At 32.8% G+C, this 21,477-nt stretch overlaps 2 protein-coding genes across 7 annotated transcripts in view; both read right to left on the bottom strand.

The window, feature by feature from the left end:
* Positions 1-19,920, bottom strand: part of LOC149031430 (cytochrome P450 4C1-like) — a 39,593-nt gene extending 19,673 nt beyond the window's left edge. The window contains exons 1-2 of the mRNA XM_089176179.1: positions 19,655-19,920; positions 19,475-19,581 (exon numbers count right to left, since the gene is read on the bottom strand). Coding sequence (XP_089032305.1) covers positions 19,475-19,581; positions 19,655-19,826 — 279 coding nt within the window. The 5' untranslated portion in view covers positions 19,827-19,920. The remainder of the gene's footprint in view (positions 1-19,474; positions 19,582-19,654) is intronic.
* LOC107073594 (cytochrome P450 4V2-like) lies at positions 7,126-10,820 on the bottom strand. 6 transcript variants are annotated; one of them, XM_089176077.1, is made up of 7 exons: positions 9,189-10,820; positions 8,955-9,024; positions 8,744-8,876; positions 8,600-8,668; positions 8,315-8,489; positions 8,039-8,215; positions 7,126-7,951 (listed from the first exon to the last, which is right to left on the bottom strand). In XM_089176077.1, exons 4-7 carry the CDS (start codon positions 8,624-8,626, stop codon positions 7,788-7,790), a joined length of 543 nt encoding a protein of 180 aa, XP_089032203.1. In that variant the 5' UTR covers positions 8,627-8,668; positions 8,744-8,876; positions 8,955-9,024; positions 9,189-10,820; the 3' UTR covers positions 7,126-7,787. The 6 variants fall into 6 exon arrangements, with proteins under 6 accessions (XP_089032203.1, XP_089032202.1, XP_089032201.1 ...); XM_089176076.1 differs by having other exon boundaries at positions 8,955-10,820; XM_089176075.1 differs by having other exon boundaries at positions 8,744-8,800; positions 8,955-10,820.
* Positions 19,921-21,477: the final 1,557 nt, after the last annotated feature.

Raw genomic sequence — 21,477 nt, 5'->3', positions numbered from 1 at the left:
ACCGTACCACGTGATCGAGAACCCAACGCGCGGTCATTCATTCATATAAAGGGGATTTTTATATATTACCATAAATTAATTTGAGTGGATTTCGAAAAGTAGAATAATTAATAACGGTTCGTAATGGCATTGCAAAAACAGCTCGAACAGCTCGAACAAAAACGGCTAGTTTTAGAATCGGGTTGAACACACGTCGAAAATCCAAGAAGGAAATCTAAGTAAACAGGAAATAAGAAAGCGTTACGAACGACTTACTCAGCTAGTAGAGAAATACGAAACATTGTATGAAAAGTGCGCTACTGCTATCAGCGAAGTAGGAGGAGTCGATAGTTTGAATCCAATCATAGAGAGATATTTCGCGATCGGAGACAAAATTGACTCGGGCGATACGGCCGCGGTTAGTAACGCGAATGGTTCGCATGGAGACGACGGTGCTACAAATACCCGCGATCAGCAAATACGATTAAGCCGAATCGAGATCCCGAAATTCGACGGAGACATCGGAAAGTGGATCCAATTCAAGGGAAGTTTCATGACGCTGGTGGACGCGCGTACCGACATGTCGGATTTAGAAAAACATATATACCTCCGCGAGTCTCTTACCGGTAGAGCGCTTCAGACGATCGCGACATATTCATCGACCGGGCAGAATTATAAGAATGCGTGGGAAATGTTATTGAAAACTTTCGACCGGCAACGCATACTCCTAGCACGGGCCATTGACGCCTTCATAGACACTCCACGGCCGAAAAGCATGTCAATAGAAGAGATGACACGGCTTGCGGGTGACTTGCGGGCTCATTCGGATACTATTACTTCTTTCAATATACCACACGCACTGATGGTACGCCTTGGCGAACGCATTTTACCCCGCGACCTTAGACAAGAATGGGACAAACAGTTAGATGCGGATAATTATCCGACCATGAATCAGCTTTGCGACTTTGTAAACGAGTACACACTCCGTAGCGTCGCGTCGTCGAATATTCCATCGACATCGGGAAACGAGCCTCACGCAAAACGTAGACATACTGATACGATGACTTTACTGCCACGAAAGCGACAGGATACCTATACAACGCGTACGTTCCATACTCAGACTCTGGCTAATTGTGTTCTTTGCAAAAGAGATGAACATTTTGTACACCGTTGCCCCCGATATTACGACATGACGATACAAGACAGACTGACAACGATTCAACAGTACGAATTATGTCAGAATTGCTTACGGAAGCACCGGGAACCATGTAGAGCCTCGCGTTGTCGGATATGTCACCAGGCCCATCACACGTCATTACATATAGACAATGACGAGCATGAGATCACGAAACAGGAGAGCCACACCCCTGCGAGGACGGAGACCGCGTCGACATCTCAAACGAACTCATCACTACGCGACTAACACCGATCCTTCATGTCAATTCGCACGGTGTACCGAATTAATTCCTTATGAGCGCCAAGTACCGTGTTAGAAAAAACGAAACGGGACCTTTAAACAATTTCGGGTATTCTTAGATACATGCGTCGCCGCACACTTCATTGCCGAAAATGTCACGAGAGAGTTACGCTAACAGATTATACCATATTAGGTTTCCACTCACGCTAGATCAGAACTTGATCGATGATCGTCATCGAGGTAATCATTTAATCGCTAAACAATAAATATAAGCAGAACTTTTCGCTACTCATCGTCTCTAATATAGCGCGATCGAATTCAGTAAATAAATTAGAAGGCGAAATTCATTACGTCTAAAATGCGAGACGATACGAATCGGGAAAATATATGGTGCGTATATCCTCGCGAGGAAGGACATGATTACAGTCACCTACGTAGTATAGCCTCACGCCGATTCCACAATCTCTCGAAGAAGTTACACGCGAATACCGAACTCCGGAAGGAATATAAACGGATCATACGGGAATATATCGATTTAAGACATATGTCGAATGTTAAAGACGAACTTACGGGAGGCTGTTATCTTCCCCATCACGCGGTCATTAAATCAGTCAGCATGACAACTAAGGTATGGGTCGTATTCGACACTTCCGCGAAAAAATGATCAGATGTATTTCTCAACAACACTTTGTTAGTAGAACCTACAAGTCGAGATACTGTAGTAAAACTCTTGTTACGATTCCGAACGTATCAGTACGCATTAACAGCGGATATCGAGAAAATGTATCGGCAAATATGGATTCATCCAGACGATCGCCAGTATTAACGGATATTTTAGTTACATAACGAATAGATTCACACTTTCGAACTCAATACGATGACATTCGGAATAGCCTCAGCACCATTTCTCGCCATACGAACCATAAAACAACTCGCGAAGGACGAAGGTGCTAATTATCTACGCGGAGCCAAAATATCGAACCACGATCTATATATTGAACTCTGCTCCAGGGAAACTCCTATTTTAAAATTCACACCAGTGGGGGGGGGGGCAGTCAGTAACACAAACTCGTCGCGTTAAACCCGATCCTTGTCAAAGAAGGCTTGTACTGAGTAGGAGGTCGATATCGAACGCGAATTAAAACATTCCAGGAGAAATATACAAAATTATTACTCTCACAACCACCACATGACTGATCTCCTTATCCTAAAATTCCACGAACGATACTTTCACGCCGGTATACAAACTACCCTCTATGCCCTTAAAACAACGATTTTGGCTCCTCGACGGCAAGAATCCAGTGCGAAAAATCGTACGTCATTGAGTACGTTGCATTCGATTCCGTACATCCGGCATCCGATATAAAATAGTGGATTTACCAAGCTCTCGGGTGCAGGAAGCCACGGCATTCTCTCATGTCGGAATAGATTTCTTCGAGCCGATCTACGCGAAGGAAAAGAAGTACCGTAATAAGGCTCACGTTAAAGTATACGGGCGCATCTTCGTCTATATGACTATAAATGCTGTACACATCAAATTAGTCAGTGATCTGACTATGGATGCCTTTTTTGGTCGATTTCTAGTGATTTGTGAGTCGAAAGCTTTTCCAACTCACGTTTATTCTAATAACGGAACTAACTTCGTCGAGACTAATAACCAGTTAAGGAAGTTATACGTTATGATTGAGTCGGACAAATATACGACAAAGGTCCATGATTTCGCGGTAGATCATAGAATATCATAATCCACCTCTCTCACCTCATTTTGTAAGTCGGTGGGAGGTTGCAGTCAAATCTTTCAAATATCATTTTAGGCGAAACGTGGGCGAACCTCTCTTCGCATACGAAGAGTAAACCACATTCGCGATAAAAACAAGGCTATTTTCAATTTTACACCCGCTACGTCCCATTTCGTGAGACCTAATGACTCAACAGCATTAACGCTTGCACATTTCTTTTAGATTAAAGGAACGTTTACGACATTGACGGAGGAAAATTATTACAGTAAGATTCCCGCCAGTCGATTGTCTTCAAGGAAACATCAAGAATGGATCCCACTCCAGCATAAAATCAAAGGAATACCTCCGTCATGCTCATTGACAAAATTCAACTATACACGAGATGACCGTGAAGACGGTTCATGGAATTGTCAAGCACAACGCGACAACTATTTGTCCATTGTTAAACCATCATTAATTTTTTCTTGAGTTGTATCTTTTATAATTAACGTTCGTGCGTTGTATCTCTTATGATTAATTTTCTCGTACGTACAAAACAGATAGATCGACTGGCCAGCGATTCACTGAATAAGGTAAACAGCTCGTGCTGCAAGCGATATATAATATAGCGATATATAAATGGTGACGCGTGTCACAAATATCGTAAAATTGATTGTAATAAGCGCACAACACAAACCATGTATTATGAATGTCATTGATCGTTACACTCTCAACGGGGGGAGTATGTACGATCCGAAAGGATCGTACGGTGATTAGCGGTATTCGAAACTCGCGCGCATCCGCTTCCATCGATTAGAATTCTAGATCGATACTTACTGTGAGCATCGATCAACCACCAGTAACTATCGAAGCGCTTCTCTAGCTACCCCCGCCTCTCGCATCCCCACTTCTCATAGCCCAAGTATGTACGTCCTGCTGGGACAGTACAAAGGGGCATTCTTTCTATTCTTTGCCGGACGCCTACGACTACACATCTTGAGGGATTATAGAGGCTTTAAGAATTCACAAAGGACAACGAAGAGAATATTCTAATCTTCAAGACTCGTGAAAGTGAGCCCATTCAACATCACAACCCTTAAGGTTGTGATCGCTATATTTGCGGAGTGCAAGAGGTGAGATCTTTCCAATATATATATATTTCACATCGACGGTATTTTCCCTCGTGGTAACGCCGCGTGGTGCATTCTTATTGTACAATCAAGTAACATACAGGGTTTTTATGCCGCAAGGCTTTTCCCTGACGAGCCAATAAAAAAGGCATTGTTTCTTTGGTTGGCTCAATCACGTGTTTTATTTTACACCTTAACCTAACCCTTTATTCTCCACTTCATAGCATAAACAAATTGCCAGAGGACTCTTAGTTGAGGAATTTCGGCCATAACAAATTACATGAATGATAAATAGTAAATATTTGCAAACTGGTATTTATAAATGCTTACAATAAATAAATTAATACAAGACAGTTGTGTGTGTTTTTCTCATTTTTTCATGTTTTCATGTTTTCTCATATGTATTGAAACGTTATAAGAATTATACATTTTTTTATATCATTTATTTTCTCATTTACATTTAAAATTGAAACTCACTTTACGTAAGAAGAAAACATTTCTTTGACTGTTCAGAGCATTCATGTCTATTTTATACATAAGTTACTTACACCTCTTTGGAGAGGGAAGAACGTAAATGGGACTTATTGGCCAATAGTAGGAGGGTCCACCTACCAGGATCTCCCGAAGGAAAATCTTATGTTTTTGGGAAAAGGAAACAATGCATAAAGAAACGTGATCTACAATATCGGAATGTTATTTCCTTTTATGGTATCGTACGTGCTTAGATATGAATCAGAAACCTTCAAAGGGCTCGACACTGTATAAAGGGTTTTCATCGCACCATATGTTTCTTTGATCATTGAGATAGTTTGGGAATTGATGGCCCTTTGGAATTTCTTAATATTTAGGTAAACAATACCTTATCTCTGCTGCCTATGTTATTTCATGATATTTTAATTCATAAGCTTATCGCAGAATCTGTTTCATAGAAATTGAATATAATAAAAAATAATAAATATAAAGTTTATCGTCTACAAAAGATTTGTGGTAATAAGCAGTTATCGTGAATCAAATGTTTCGATAAAAAAAATTGGAGTAGATAGAAACGATTCAAATACGAATATCTCGCTACCGTAGAAGTACATTAACTTTTCATTATTTCTTAATTATCACATTGGAAATCCTCTAAACGAGATATTCAATTTACTCAGGTAGACCAATATACAAATTATTGAAAAAGTTGTTGAGAGCTACTGCGTAAGTCTAATTATAAACCTGAAAAAAACGCAACCGAAAGTAAATTTTTCTAGAAATTATTTATTAATAAAATTATATTAATTTATTAGTTCGATTATTATTATTAATTGGCGTTAGGAATTCGAAAGTTCATTGCCGCAAATACAAAATCCCACCATTGGTCCCGTCCCTGAGTGCGATTCTTCCATTCGCGGTCTTCGTATTCTATTTCTTTCAGGTCCCTTCTAATATTATCCTCCCATCTACGTCTCGGTCTACCTAGTGATCTTTTCCCGTTTGATATACCGACCAATATATTTTGTGCGCCGTTCGATCCTTCCCCATGCGCGCCACGTGACCAGCTTATCAGCTATCTTAATCAGCGTGATTTTACGACGTTGATAATGTTCGGTTTATTGTACAATCGATGTATTTCAACGTTACGGAGTCTTCTTCATTCGGCCGTTTCCTCCTCATCGCGTTTGGCATCGAAGATTAACGAAGAACTTTGTTTTCGAAAACCTTAAATTTCTTTTCGTCCCGTAACGTAAGCGACCTCGTTTGGCTACCATAAAGTTCTTGTTTCTTATGGCACGCGAAATTGTCAGATATCGCGTAAGTCAAGGGGTTAACAAAACGATTGAGATTTGACAAAAACTATGTCATGAAGATGGACAAGTGGACAATAACGATGAGATCCAAGATGTTGCTATGAGATTTCCAGAAGCTAATCTATTCCAAGCACTATATGATAATCCAAATTCTGAGGTGAACAATGATTTGCGCTTAGCAACGCTAAATAAATTTGGTGCTATTGCTAAACAGAATTAAAAACTCATGCCTAATGAACAATACTAGGAATTGATGAAAAGAGCTAACGAAAATCAGAAAGAACTTCTAATGCATGTTATTCACCATCTTAAGTTAGAAAATCACTCTCCATGAAAAATATTTTTAACGAACCTTTCGGATGTGGTAAAACGTTTGTGATCAGATTATTAACCTTTGCTTATCACTCTTGGTCCAAAGGACCTAGACCTTTTTGTAACTTAATTTTAGGTACTTAAAGCAAATGATAGCTGGTCTACTACACCATTTCCCAATAGTTGAAGAATTTAACCACCCTTCAGACCGTTTTGTGTAACGTTAGAGCCATTAGTATACTTTTGGCAGCTGTTGAAAAAATGGCCCGAGTCCAAAGTACCTGAGTATGGTAAGTACGTTCGAAAATGATTTTTTGGAATGAATGTTTTTTTTATGTATTTTGGCTTTAGATTGAAGAAAAAAGTTTATAATATATGTTTAGCAGCGTTTAATTTTTTTATAACAAATATATAATATTTTAATAACGATAATTTTGTATTGGAGCGACGATATAGGATTCACGCTATAAGCCATTTTGTTAGAGTATAAACACGTGGCGCTGCTTGCCACGAACATTCTGTCGCTATGTGCAACGATTGTTGTGATATATAAAAAAAAAAAATACTATTTTTATACATATTTCACTCATTTTATATTAATTTCATATAAATGTAATAAAATAATAATATTTTGAATAAATATAATACTCTAACAGCTGATATAATAGAGAATTTCGAAGAAAACGAGTATTTCATATATTCGATAAATATTGGCAGACAGTAAGGTAAAGGGGTGTAAAAATTAAAAAAAAAAAAAAAAAAATCACAAGGTTCCTGAACAAAAACTTTTTTATTTTATTATTTCAACATTAAGAAAACAATTTACAAAATGGCAGACAAAAATTTTGGGGCTAAAGCCTTGACAGACAGCTTGAAAAAGCGCGCTATAATAGCCTTCATAACATAAAAACTTTCTAAAAACTTTCTAAAACATTTCTTGAAAAGCTTTAAGCCTTCCAAAAAGGTTTCTAAAAAATCTTTCTACAAGGTGAAAATGTTCGCGTTCAGAAACTTGCAAAAGATTATTCTATCAGTAAAATATATTGAAAATGTTTTTAAAATATTTTTGTAAAATCTTTTATGAATCTTTTTTAAAATATTTTAGAATGATGCCTGCAAGGTTTCTGAAAGATTATTTGAAAATATTTTACGAAACCTTCGCTGAAAGATTTCAAAACTTATCGTGTTATGTGGGATACCATGAAGGGTAAAACTGTAACGACCGATAATTTTTTTACAAGTATTCCTGTCGCTTTAAATTTAAGAATTAAAAATACTTCGTTGCTTGGAACAATACGCGCAAACAAGAGAAAACTGCCGAAAATTTGCAAATTGGAAAAAGACAGCATGGCACGTTTTTCAACGTTGTTGTACCAATCCAATAGATGCACATTTATCGTTTACAAAAGCAAACCAGATAAAAAAAAATATAAAATAATATATATTATCTCCTCTTAAACCTTAAAAAAATCTTTTTCGCAGGTTTTATAGTTATATCGAATTGTAGAACTATGTCTTCCACTTTTTGTGGGACATCTACATGAACAGAAAATTTTCTCAATACAGTAGCAATTATTGCTTTCATTTCGAGCATTGCCAAATTGAAACCTATAACAGCAGAAATGATTCTCAATGTAATATTACAAATATTTATATATAAAACAATTTCCTTACTAGATAAACAAATGATATTACCAATGCAACCTCTTGGCACAATGCTGAATGGTAGAAAATGTTTAATATCGTAATTTCCAGGTAAAAATCTATCAGGATTAAATTGTAAAGGATTTTTCCAATATTTTTCGTTTTGATGAAGTGCAAAAAATAGGAAAACACAAATAGAATTTTTTGGTATTATGACATCCTTGCTCACTTCACAAAATTAATAAATATATAGAATTAATACGTGAAATAATAACGTAAATTGTAAAAGAATATACGCAAATATTTATTCAGTATGTGTATGAATACCTTGTATATCTTCACATACACTTCGTGAAATAAAAGAAACGGGAGGAAAAAGACGTAAAGTTTCTTTGATCACTCGATTCAAAAATGTCATATTCTTAATGTCTTCAAATGTAATATGTTTATCTTCTGGATCGGTTGATCCGTATATTTGATATAGCTCTTTATGTAATTCTTTCTGCAATTTAGGATATGGAAAACACGATTCAATTTTAGTGTAAAAATATGTTCTATTTTTTAAAGGCAGTGAGACAGTTAATATAGAAGGTAAATTTTACTCGTACTTACTTGAATTTTTGGATAAGTAGCTAACATTAAAAATACAAAAGTAACTGCCCAAGTGGTTGAATCGCTTCCCTAAAAGAATACAAATTTTTTTATCTTTTTTTTTACAATCAAAGTTTTGTTTAAAGTAGATAAATTCTTACTTACAGTACAAACTATTGTGTTGATTTCATCACTAATATCTTGCTCCGTATATTCTTTTCCCTCGTAGAATGATTTGAATAACGCGTCAAGAAATGAAGGAGTATATTTTGTTTTATTCAAAAGAATAATGAATATACTATTTGGCATGTTCAGAACATCTTATTGCAACAATTTAATAAAAAATAGAATTAGATTATTGAATAGTTATTCTTACTTGCATCTTTTTCTTTCATTTCGCCATTAATTTTCTTTTCTTGCATCAATTCCTTCTGTTCCTTTATTATCTTAACAAAAAAGTTCTATTTATGTATGCAATTTTATGAAAGTTATAATATAGTGAAAGATATATATATTGTTATGCCTCTGTAGATTATTCTTATTCTTTGAACGTTATCTTTCAAAATTGCTGACGGTGGTGTTCACACGCTAGCGGCTGGGCAGATCACACCTTATTGCCTGTTTGTTCCCATGGCGTAGTGATAACTTAGGATTGCGTTGTATGTTCTCTGGCACCTTTTTGGTCAGTAACAGAGTGGTACTCATAGAATAAACTACGAATCGTTAAGCATTCCTAATTACAGAATTTATTTGAGAATAAATTAAAGAATCGTAATAAAGTATCTTACGTTAATTTTATGTTATAAAATTAACTCCAGAATTAATAACAACAATTTAGTTAGCATTTAACAGTAATAATTAGTTTTCTAGTTGAAGTGCGACTTTACGTTATCAAAGTAAACAATTAAATGTGACTATAGTTTAGACATTAAAATCTTGTGTTAGTTATTTTAAAAGAAAGTTAAACCTTCTCCCAAGGCATAAAAATATATTTATTTTATTGTAGTGATAGAATATTGTGTATAAAATGAGATTATTAACACTTAGACGACCACGCGCGCCGCAGCGAACTGTACGGTTTCCACCACGCTCGAGCAACTAAAACTACGCTGCCCACCACGCATTTTTCGTAAGTGATGCGTACTGATATGCGATATTTGAAATTGAAATAATTTGAAAATTATTTAAGTGCCAATTACATCTTGGGGTAACAATTTTATTTAACGATTTCACATATTGTTTATACAAAATACCAATATATCCCGATAACTCTTAGGCTTGTTTATGGTTTTATGGTCCTCCTAAACTTTCCCTTTAGTTTCTGAATAGAGTTTTCCTTTCCAGAAAATAAAATATAACGAAAAGAACTTAATACTAGATTTTTACCTGCACTATGTAGATAAATAAACGAAAAAAAACGCGTTACTAAGGTCAATATGGGAGATCTCCCCGATCGGTCGGGCACCGATCTGCATTGAAACGGGGAGATCTCCCAGAGTGGACGGCTAAGTGTTAAGATAAACATATTTTCTTTTTTTTTATACATCTAACGTGATTTTCTCCCAAGTGTGATAAAGCTTCTCGAAATCTTATTCCTATAAATAGATTGTAAAAAATAATATCCGGATGTAACCAAAATTTGTGGATTCTTTGGATCGATATGTGTATTAATCTGAGTAAAAATCAAAATCATTTAATAAAATATTGTTGCCATATATAGCAAAATCCACTGGTATAATCTCTGGGTGGAATAGTTGATAGAAACTATACTTTTTTAAATTCAAGCAATAAAAATGGAATGCTGAATGCGATAATCATAGACAGACACCAAAATCGTAGAATGTTTATCAATGGAAACATAATTTGTCGTAAACTAAATAAATATAAAATATTCTTTTTGTGAAACTCCGGTAAAATATGTTATTGGTTACAATGGTGTTCAAATTCTTACTTTCATCTACATGTTTGCGCTGTCTAACAAAACTTTAAGAAATGCCGAAATAAAGATGTTACGAAAAACATATGGAAAATACTGCTGGACTGAACAAAGGATCTAGTACAGACGTAATGAGAGATTTAATAATAGAAATCTTTTCGAGAAATGCTTTTCCATCTCAATAGCCTACCACACTTCGAGACCTTTTATTATTTATAACGTGTCTCGTCTTTATTCTTTAACTACAAACTTATCTTTCTAAATATCACGATTCTATAATAATCACGAATCGGATCAAAAGGTTAGTAAAATTATCCAAAATCGTGATATTTTTATTTGATAAAAAAATATTAAATATTTTATATTGTAAAACGAGTATTTCATTCAATTATATAAGAACTTTTTTTTGTTTTTTTTGTTTTTTTCTTTTTTTTATTATATTATAAAATTAATTTGATAATTTAATAATTATTTAGAAAACAATTGTTCAATCATGGTTTACTTGCATTTGAATTTTATGAAAGGCGATAGAATCAAAGCTTTTTTTTTTTTTTAAATTATTCGATATCATGATATTTTTATTCGATAAAAAAATTGAATATTTTATGTTGGTAAATAAGTATTGCATTCACTTATATAACAAATTTTATTCGTATCTCTCATTTTTTATTATATTCGAAAGATAACAATTAGATAATGTAATTATTATGTAAGAAAAATTATTCCATCGATTAAACGTGACGTATTCGGTTTTTTCTGTTTTTTTTTTTTTTTTAATATATTTTAAGTAATAATTTTAATGCAGTTTTCCTTGTGTGATAAGATCACTACTTTTAAATATTTTAAAAATTCAGACTTAAATTGTAATTTATAATTAATAAGTAGAAGTTTACAATTTTATTACAAGATGAACAATAATAAAAACAAGGAGAGAACAAAGTTGATAAATATTCAAATTTTTTTTTTCAATCGTTTCAAAAAAAAAAATCATGTGTGCAGATCACACGTGTTAGAAGTGAAACCTTCAAAAATCTAAGTTTCGAGAGAATGAGACGAATGGACAGTTTTAAGAGTAAGATAATTGTAGGATTTATTTATTTTAATATTATTACTATATATAATAAAGGTAACCGGTATGGTCTCTGGGTGGAATAGCTGATAAAAAGTGCACTTTTCACAATTCAAGCAATAAAAATGGAATGCTGAATGCGATAGTTATAAATAATCACTAAAATGGTAGGATGTTTATCGAGGAAAATATAATTCGTCGTAAACAAAGTAAATATAAAAAATCCTTTTTTTTGAAACTCAGGTATAAAATTTTTTTTTTTTAGTACGGTTTTCTATTTCCCGTTTTTATCTACATTCTTGCGCTATATAACAGACATTTTAGGATAGATGAAATAAAGACGTTACGAAAAACATATGGAAAATACTGCTGGACTGAACAAAGGATCTAGTACAGACGTAATGAGAGATTTAATAATAGAAATCTTTTCGAGAAATGCTTTTCCATCTCAATAGCCTACCACACTTCGAGACCCTTTATTATTTATAACGTGTCTCGTCTTTATTCTTTAACTACAAACTTATCTTTCTAAATACTCTCGTCTAAATGAAGATCTAAACAACGAAAAATCTAAAAAATGCATTGAATCGTATCGCTCTCTCAGCTTATCGAACTGTGTACACTACGAGTCTCAAATTTCAGCTCCGTGGTAAGCTCCACCGATTCACGCAGGGCGTTCAACATCTAAAAAATGTTTTTTTTTATTGAAAAATTACTATAAGTTTCTTAAATACGCAAATATCATAATTTATAATATAATTTTCATATATGCATGGGTCAGTTCATCTCTTTGGATATTTTTCATAAAAACATATAAAAATCAAATTTAATAGACATATTTTGTCTTTATGCATCAAATATATTTTATAAAGAAGCAAAATAAAAATATAACAGTAATTTACTTGCTTTTGAATGGAATTTGTCAGCTGCTCCTCATTTATTCCACAGTATTCTCTAATTCTTTTTCTCTGATGTATCTGGTAATCCTTTTTTTTTTAATATTTCAGACAATACAATTATTATATATTGTATGTACTTCATAATTATTTAATTTAATATTTGCGAAATAAGAATTTAATACTAATTTTTCAATAAAAATTTTTTTTTTTTTTTTTTTATATATGAGAGTTTATTTGCAATCTATTACAAAGTAACAATAAGCAAATTTGTTGGTAAAAATAGAATAGTACAAGAATAACATGGAGGTATTTCGCTCAATAGCTAATACCTTCTTAATATTAATATCACATGTATGACGTATATCTTAATGTAACAAAAATATAATATTATATATTTAACCTTAACTTAGACTACTTGAAATATACTTAAAATCTAGGTATATTGTCTATCGGTTTGAATCTTTTTAAGCGGCGTAAATCGTGAACTTCGTTAAGCAGTTCATTAGCTAAGGTATTAGGGTGGAATTGGAGTTTTTCAGAGTACTTAGTAGTAGAGTTTTTAACAACTGACTTGACAGAGGGTATTTCAAGATCCTTAGAGATGTTTTTGTTAGTGACATACCATGGAGAGTTTGTTATAATGCGAAGTGTCTTTGATTGGGATCTTTCAAGGATTTCAATATTAGAGTTGGCAGATGAGCCCCAGAGTTGGATACCATAGGTCCAGATGGGTTTCAAAATACTTTTGTATATTATAACCTTACTATTGAGAGAAAGTTTGGAGTTTGGACCTAATAGCCAGTAGTGTTTCCTAAGTTGTAAGTTCCTAAGTTGCTTCCTCTTTTGCCAGATGTGGTGTTTCCAGTTTAATTTACTGTCTAAGTGCATTCCTAGATATTTCACTGAATCTGATTGGGGAATTTGTATGCTATTAATTGATACTGGAGCACATGTTTGTTTTCTGAGTGTGAAAGTAATGTGCACCGATTTCGTTTCATTAATACGAATTCTCCATTTTTTTAGCCATAATTGTATACCATACAAATTTTCTTGAACCAGGTTTGAAGCTAGTGTTGGGTTGGAGTGAGAAGCCATGATTGCAGTGTCATCTGCATAAGTAGCGGTGGTTGTTTGTTCAGTCGTTGGTAGATCTGCCGTATATAACGTATATAATAAAACTGGTCCAAGGACACTTCCTTGTGGGACGCCTGACCTGATAGGATGTAGTTTGCTAAATGTATCATTTTGTTTAACAATAAAGTATCTATTATCAAGATATGACTTTAATAATTGGAACATACAGAAGGGTAGTGCTTTTTTAAGTTTGTATAATAAGCCTGGGTGCCATACTTTATCAAAGGCTTGAGTGACGTCCAGAAAGACAGCCGAGCAATACTTTTTTTCCTCAAGACTTAAGCTTATTTGACGGACTAGTCTGTGTACCTGCTCTATCGTAGCGTGCTTATTCCTGAACCCAAATTGGTGTGCAGGTATGAGCTGATTCACAGCTAAATGTGCATTAATTCTTTTGACAAGTAGCTTTTCTAGTACTTTCGATAAATGTGAGAGCAAACTAATAGGCCTATATGAGGTAACATGTTGAGGGTCTTTACCTGGTTTTCGTATTAGGATAATTTGGGCTATTTTCCATTGTATAGGAAAGTAGTTGAGACGAAGAATAGCATTAAATATTATTGTAAGAAATCTTATGCATCTATCAGGTAGTTCACGCAGTAGTTTGCCAGTAATCAGATCAATACCCGGAGCCTTCTTAATGCTGATTTCTTTGTGTATTACCAGACTGATTTCGCTTGCTCTAAACGGTTTATGGGGGCTAGACAAATCTCCTGTTGCATACAGATACGTATGTACTTCCTCTTCTTCTTCGGCCGATACCTCTTGTGGAAAGGGTTGAAAGACTTCTTTGAGATGGTTTGCAAAAGCCGCTGCCTTTTCCGCATCACTCCTTGCCCATTTGTTGTTATCGATTTTGATGGGTGGTACACTGATTTGAGGATTTTTTATTTTCTTCGTGGCTTTCCTGAGAGAATAGTCTGTTTCTTTAGTTGGAGCTAATTTTTGAACATAGTTTTGGATAGTTAATTCTCTTTCTTCCAGGAGCAATTTCTTCAGTCTTCTTGTAGCTCTGTTAGGTCTGGTTTTATTAACGGGATTTCTGGACTGTTGCCACTGTTTTCTCAGTTTTCTTTTCTCAACAATGAGCTTTTTAATAGAATCAGAGGTTTCTAGTGGTGTCTCTTTGTTGGAAATTGTAGGTGTTGCTTCCCATGCCGCCTCCTGTATACTGACTGTAAAGTGTTCAATGGCGGCCTCCAGTTGTTCTTCTGTTTTCAGAGGTATGTTGCAGCTAACTTTTTCATTTAGTAGGCATCTATATATGTCCCAATTTGTTTTCCTGGTGTGTAATGTAGGAGGTGCATTTTTTACAATAACGCTGGAGCTAACATTTACTATAAGGGGAGTATGGTCAGAGGACAAATCTAGACTCGATTTAATATCTAGATAATGTTGGCTTATTCCTTTAACAACACAGAAATCTAACAAGTCTGGTATTTTATGTGGATCTGTGGGCCAATAGGTTGGTTCTCCTGTTGATAGTACATATAGTTTGTTTTTCTGGATGGCTTGATATAATTGTTTTCCTCTTGGGGTGGGAGTTGAAAGTCGAGAACCCCACCATGGATGTTTAGCATTGTAGTCACCCGCAGCTATGAATCTTGAGCCTAGAGTGTTAAAGAATTTTGTAAAATCGTCTTCCTTAATTGCATGTTTAGGAGGACAATAAATTGCTGATATTGTTAGGATACCCTGCCAGTCTTCCACAACAACGCTACTTGCCTGAATGTACTCGAGATTGGATTTTTCAATTTCATGGTGCCTTATTTTAGATTTGATAGCTATGGCTGTTCCTCCATGTGCACCACCACTAGGGTGTTGAGTACTGTACAGCGTGTATTTATAAAGTTTAAGATAAGATTTATCTGTGAAGTGGGTCTCTGATATTAGCATTATATCAATGTCATTGTCTATTAGGAAAGTGTGTAATTCCTGGCTTTTGCTTACCAGTCCATTAGCATTCCAGATTCCAATTTCGTAAGATATGTTAGCCATTATCTTAATTTCGATATGACTGTATTTAGAAGGTTTATCATTGTGTTCATGCTTGTCATTAACTGCATCATCATGTTTTCCATCTTATGTGAGGATTCATTTGAGGTAGTTGGTATATCTTGTTGAGAGTGATATGTTACATGGTGGTTGTTGCTTGATGCTTGTGCATAGGTTTTGCCTGGTTGTACCTCGCTGGATCTAGTATATGTGGAGTGAGTTATACGTTCTCTTAATTTAGGGAACATTTTGTTAATTAGTTGTTTTCTTATTACACATCCTTTATAGCTAGCTGGATGATTTCCACCACAATTGCAGCACTTCACTTGGTTGCTTCTATCTTTCCAATTACATTGCTCTGTCAGATGCTTTCCTGCACACTTAACACAATGGGGAATACGCGTGCAATAATTTTTGGTGTGTCCATGCGCCTGGCATCTTGTACATTGTGGTATATCCTTTTTTTTGTAGGGTTGTTCTACAGAGATAATGGTTTGTAGTAACTGTTTCAAATCATTTATAAGTTTGTTATTTTCTTGTGGTTGGAGCTCTACAAAAAATAGTGGTGTTGGACCCCTCGTCCTGTTGTTACGTATATTGGTAATTCTAACGACTTTATGACCACTCGCTTCAATTTCAGATTTTATTTCGTCCAGGTTACTAGAGGGATGGAGTCCTCTCAACACCACCTTGAAGTTTATTTGGCTTTTGTATTGAAAAGTGTAAAATTGGGTATCTTTTGCTTCTAGTTCCTTTGCTATTTTAGTGTAGCTTATGGAGTTGTATGGTTGTACTTTGATTTCCTTATTTGTTAGGGTTTTTAAAGAGTACTCGTCTTTGGCAATATGATTTAGTAGTTCTCTAAGCGGAGATATATATTCTACTCCACTTATAAATATGGGTGGAGGTTTGTCTTGACGGTCTTGTGATTTTTCATGTCTTTCTGGGTTTTGATTGATAGGGGCAGTATTATTATTATTATTATTTTTATTATTATTATTATTATTATTATTATTATTATTATTATTATTATTATTATGACTACTACTACTATCGTTTACTGTGTTAAAGAGTTGAAATCTATTTGAAGTTTCAACAGAGGTACTTAGCCAATAGCTCCTTTTCACAACATTTGTTGGGGCTGTATCACTGTCGCTGGTGTGCCAAGGTCTTTTTTTATTATTGACTAGTGTCCACTCATTTGCACGGTTGTTATTTGGTGCTGGTTCAGGTCCGTTAAGCTGCTGCTTTTGTACTGAGCTGACCTGCGAGGTGCCAGGTTGAAGGTAAAGGTTATGTTGGTGGTAGGGTTGTTGAGAAATATTTTGTACACCCGATCCGGCCATGTTATCTTGATGTGATAGCAACTGGTTCTGAAGGGGAGTAAGACTGTGCTGTGGGTCAAAGTGTGTATCCATAACCTCATGATGAGTTGGGTTGATTTGTGAAGAATTTAATTGGTAAAATTCTGCTTGTTGTTGATTGTTATGTGGCATGTTTAATGTTGCCGATAAAGTTTGGGTATCAGACTTTAAAAAAATTGCACTTTAGTTGCACTAACTCCGATAAGGATAAACGAACAGAAAGAAAAACGGTTTCTAACCTACAGAGCGGGAAGAGTAGCGTCTTCACGCACTCACGCCATCTTACGAACTCCTTCAATAAAATAGAAACATTTTTAAATAGAAAAGATGTGACACGTTGTAAAAAAAAACTATAGGCATGAATATTATCGCATCAATAATAAATATCATAAATGTAGATCGAATTTCAACAGACCTTCCCTGCTTTTTTTAATTCTTTTCTCATGATAAGGAACCGACCTTGGGGTGTAGGTAGTTGACAAAAACTAATATTAGGTAGCCATAGATAGAAACAAAAATTCTAGAATATTTATCGACAGAAAGATACGTCGTCCTCTAACCGAAGTAAATATTATACTTTTTTTTTGGAAACTCTGGTAGATGAATTTTTTCTTTCACTTCTTTCACCTTTCCTTTGAATTTGAGTTATCTTTAACATGGGTTAGCATACACAAGTATTTCTTTTTGTGTTGCAACTAATAACTGTAGATGCTGTTAAAGAAGGGAACAATTGAGATAGTATTTTTTTCGTTTTATCGGATTTTGAATTGCAACGATTTTAAAGTCTATTTCGATTTTCGTTGTTTTATTTTATAATATTAAAAAATTTTTTTTAAATTTATTTTCTATATTTTTTTCTATAAATGTAAAATAAGTTATATTATTTTATTCTTATTGGAAATATAAAGTAAATAAGGTTTATTTGTTTTTTAACGTGTCTAGTTTCTTCTATTTAAAAACTTTTCTATTTTATTGAAAAATTAGTATAAATTTCCTAAATACGCAAACATTATAATTAAAAAACATGTCTTTGGATATTTATAAGAAAAATATTCTACAATGTTGTTTAATTTTTTTTCTCTGATGTATCTGATAATCATTTAATTTTTTTGTAAAATATTGCAGACAATAATATTATTATATTCTATACATTTCGTAATTGTTAATTACAATATGTGCGAAATATATAATTTAATATTAATTTTTTAATAAAATAGAAACATTCGGAAATAGAAAAGAAATACCACGTTTGGTAAAATAAAAACAGACCACGCACCTTCTTTCTTTATTTCGATTGTCGGTTCGTTTGGACCTTATACTTTTGTCGCATACCTACGTGCTTATCTCTGTTTATTCTTTTACCCTTCTATCGCTCCTACCTACAAAAATTTCGAGTATCGAAAGAATACGTGTCCACGCTTTGTAGTATGCAGTCGCACACAAACGCACACATATACAACCAGGAGCAATAACTACGAAGCATAGCATAAAGAGGAGACCGAGAATAGGAAAAACTGTATAGCTATATTCCGTCTCATTCTCGCAGGCTCAATCCTATATGTTTGTCTCTCTTTCTCTCGTTATTTAGTATAGCAGCCGTTACATAGCTGCGTTTCCGTTTATTTACTTTTCAGATCACTCCATTCTAAACAAGTTTCCACTTCAAAAAATAATAAAGTACAATTATTGGGATCCCATAGAAATAGGTGCAATTAAGCTATTTATGAACAAAATCCACGACCTTACATTTTTTTCGTTGTCCGCTTCACGTGAAATGCCCCTTATAGTAAAGGAGATTCTTTTATTTTCTTGTAATTATATATATTTTCTATATCTTAAATATTTCAAAATATTACCATATATCGTATCCAAAGTACAACGATTTATGTAATGCGAGATGTCTATTTCTTTTTCATTAGAATTTTCAAGAATTTTTGCAAATCTGTTTGAATGTTTTACTTTCTTATCTATATGAATAGACAGAGATTTTCCTTTGAATATTGGATTTAACAATTTTCGATGATTTTTCCATATTGATGCTTTAAATAAAAGAAATTATTTTAATTAAGTAGTTTATATTTTTCTGTTCTATATAACAAAAAATTAATCTATAGAGCCAAAAAACCTTTTTATATGGGTGTTATAAGCAGTAGTATACATGGCATATGCAAAAAGAAAGAGAAATGTCTTTAACTATCAATTATTTTTCAGTTATTTTTAAAAAGAAATCTTTTTTAGTAATATAGATATAAGTATTTTTTTTTTTTTTTGAAGTAAAAGATAAAAGTATAATTCTAAAGTTTACCTGAAGCAGTTACCAAACCATTACCAACAACAGGTTTTATAAAATCATATATAGAACTTTTTCAAAAGCATTTGAATGCTTAGCAATAATCTAGAAAAAGAAGAATTCAAAAAATATAAAAATGAAAAATGTAAGAAGAATTTAACTGTTAAAAATTCATCGTGGGAAATTATAGAAATGCTTATGAATCTTACTTCAATATGTTCCGGATCATTCAAAACTATATATAATTTTGGCCCTAACCTAATCCGCCATGGTGATGGATATTTTTTCATTATTTTTATAATTTTATTTGTTATATCTAATTATAAGATAAATTCAATTAATACTATTTGCAAGAATGTAAGTATTATAAACATAAGAGGCAAACTAACCTTTAGTATCACCAAAAAATGTATGTAGATTTCCAATGAGAGGATATGCTTTAGGACCTGAGTACCTTTTCATCAAATTATATTCATGTAATTTATTTATTAAATATTTTATCATATAGTATAATAAAATTATTATTATTGGTAATGTAATAAAAGTTTCAATAAATTCCATAATGTTTTAATTGAATCCAAAAAAATATAGAAATAGTCTTTTGGTTTAAAAATATTCTGAGTCCTTCTTATGTAAATTTCGAACAGAAAATTTAACAAAGCACAGAAACTTCAAGCTATCTTCGAGTCTCAGCAGTTATTGAAAGAAAATCAAAAAGAGCTTGGCTTATTTAAAGAAAACGATGTCAATGTGGAAGGTGGGACAAAAAAAAACTGATTTAATATGAAATTTTTTGTTCGAAAGGATATTCTCTCACGTATATGCGTTATATAAGCTCTGTTGTTTGTAAGTTTTTTAATGCTATATATATATATATATATTTACTTAGGTTAAGATAAGATATCTTTCCACCGACAAACATTCTACCATTTTTGTTTCTATCTATGGCTATCGCATTTAGTATTCCATTTTTATTGCTTGAATTGGAAAAAGTGTACCTTTTATCAGCTATTCCACCCAGAGACTATACCAGTGCCGTTTGTTATTTTTATTATTTTAATTATAATATTTCCGTATTTAAAAAATTTTTACATATTTTCAATAACATAAATACATTTTTAAATAGAAGAAACTGGAAACGTAACATAAACAAATAAACCTTTGCTATTATATTTCCATTAAAAATACAATAATACAACTTATTTTTAAAATATGGAAAAAAATTTTGTTTATATTAAAAAAATTAAAAAAATTAATAAAATTATTTATAAAATAAAACGACATTACTTGTTTCCTTCTTTTTCAAGCATCTAAAGCTATTATTTACAACAACTAAAAATACTTATATGTGATAACTCATAATAAAGATATCTCCAATTCAAAGAAAGAATATCGTCTACCTGAGCTTCAAAAAAGGATATACTATATTTATTTAGGTTTGGTCGATGTATTTTCCATTGACAAACATTCTACAATTTTTTTTTTTTCGATTTATAGCTAGTGCATTCGATATTCAATCATTTTTTACAACGTGTCATATCTTTTCTATTTGAAAATGTTTCTATTTTATTGAAAAATTAGTATTAAATTCTTATTTCGCAAATATTAAATTAAATAATTATGAAGTACATACAATATATAATAATTGTATTGTCTGAAATATTAAAAAAAAATAAGGATTACCAGATACATCAGAGAAAAAGAATTAGAGAATACTGTGGAATAAATGAGGAGCAGCTGACAAATTCTATTCAAAAGCAAGTAAATTACTGTTATATTTTTATTTTGCTTCTTTATAAAATATATTTGATGCATAAAGACAAAATATGTCTATTAAATTTGATTTTTATATGTTTTTATGAAAAATATCCAAAGAGATGAACTGACCCATGCATATATGAAAATTATATTATAAATTATGATATTTGCGTATTTAAGAAACTTATAGTAATTTTTCAATAAAATAGAAAAGTTTTTAAATAGAAGAAACTAGACACGTTAAAAAACAAATAAACCTTATTTACTTTATATTTCCAATAAGAATAAAATAATATAACTTATTTTACATTTATAGAAAAAATATAGAAAATAAATTTAAAAAAATTTTTTAATATTATAAAATAAAACAACGAAAATCGAAATAGACTTTAAAATCGTTGCAATTCAAAATCCGATAAAACGAAAAAAATACTATCTCAATTGTTCCCTTCTT

The sequence above is a fragment of the Polistes dominula genome, unplaced genomic scaffold (genome assembly GCF_049000335.1).
Source record: "Polistes dominula isolate Pdom_NZ unplaced genomic scaffold, Pdom_raw_medaka contig_21, whole genome shotgun sequence".
NCBI lineage: Eukaryota > Metazoa > Arthropoda > Insecta > Hymenoptera > Vespidae > Polistes > Polistes dominula.
Note: the sequence above shows the minus strand (reverse complement) of the source record. Positions and strands in the feature narration are given on the sequence as shown.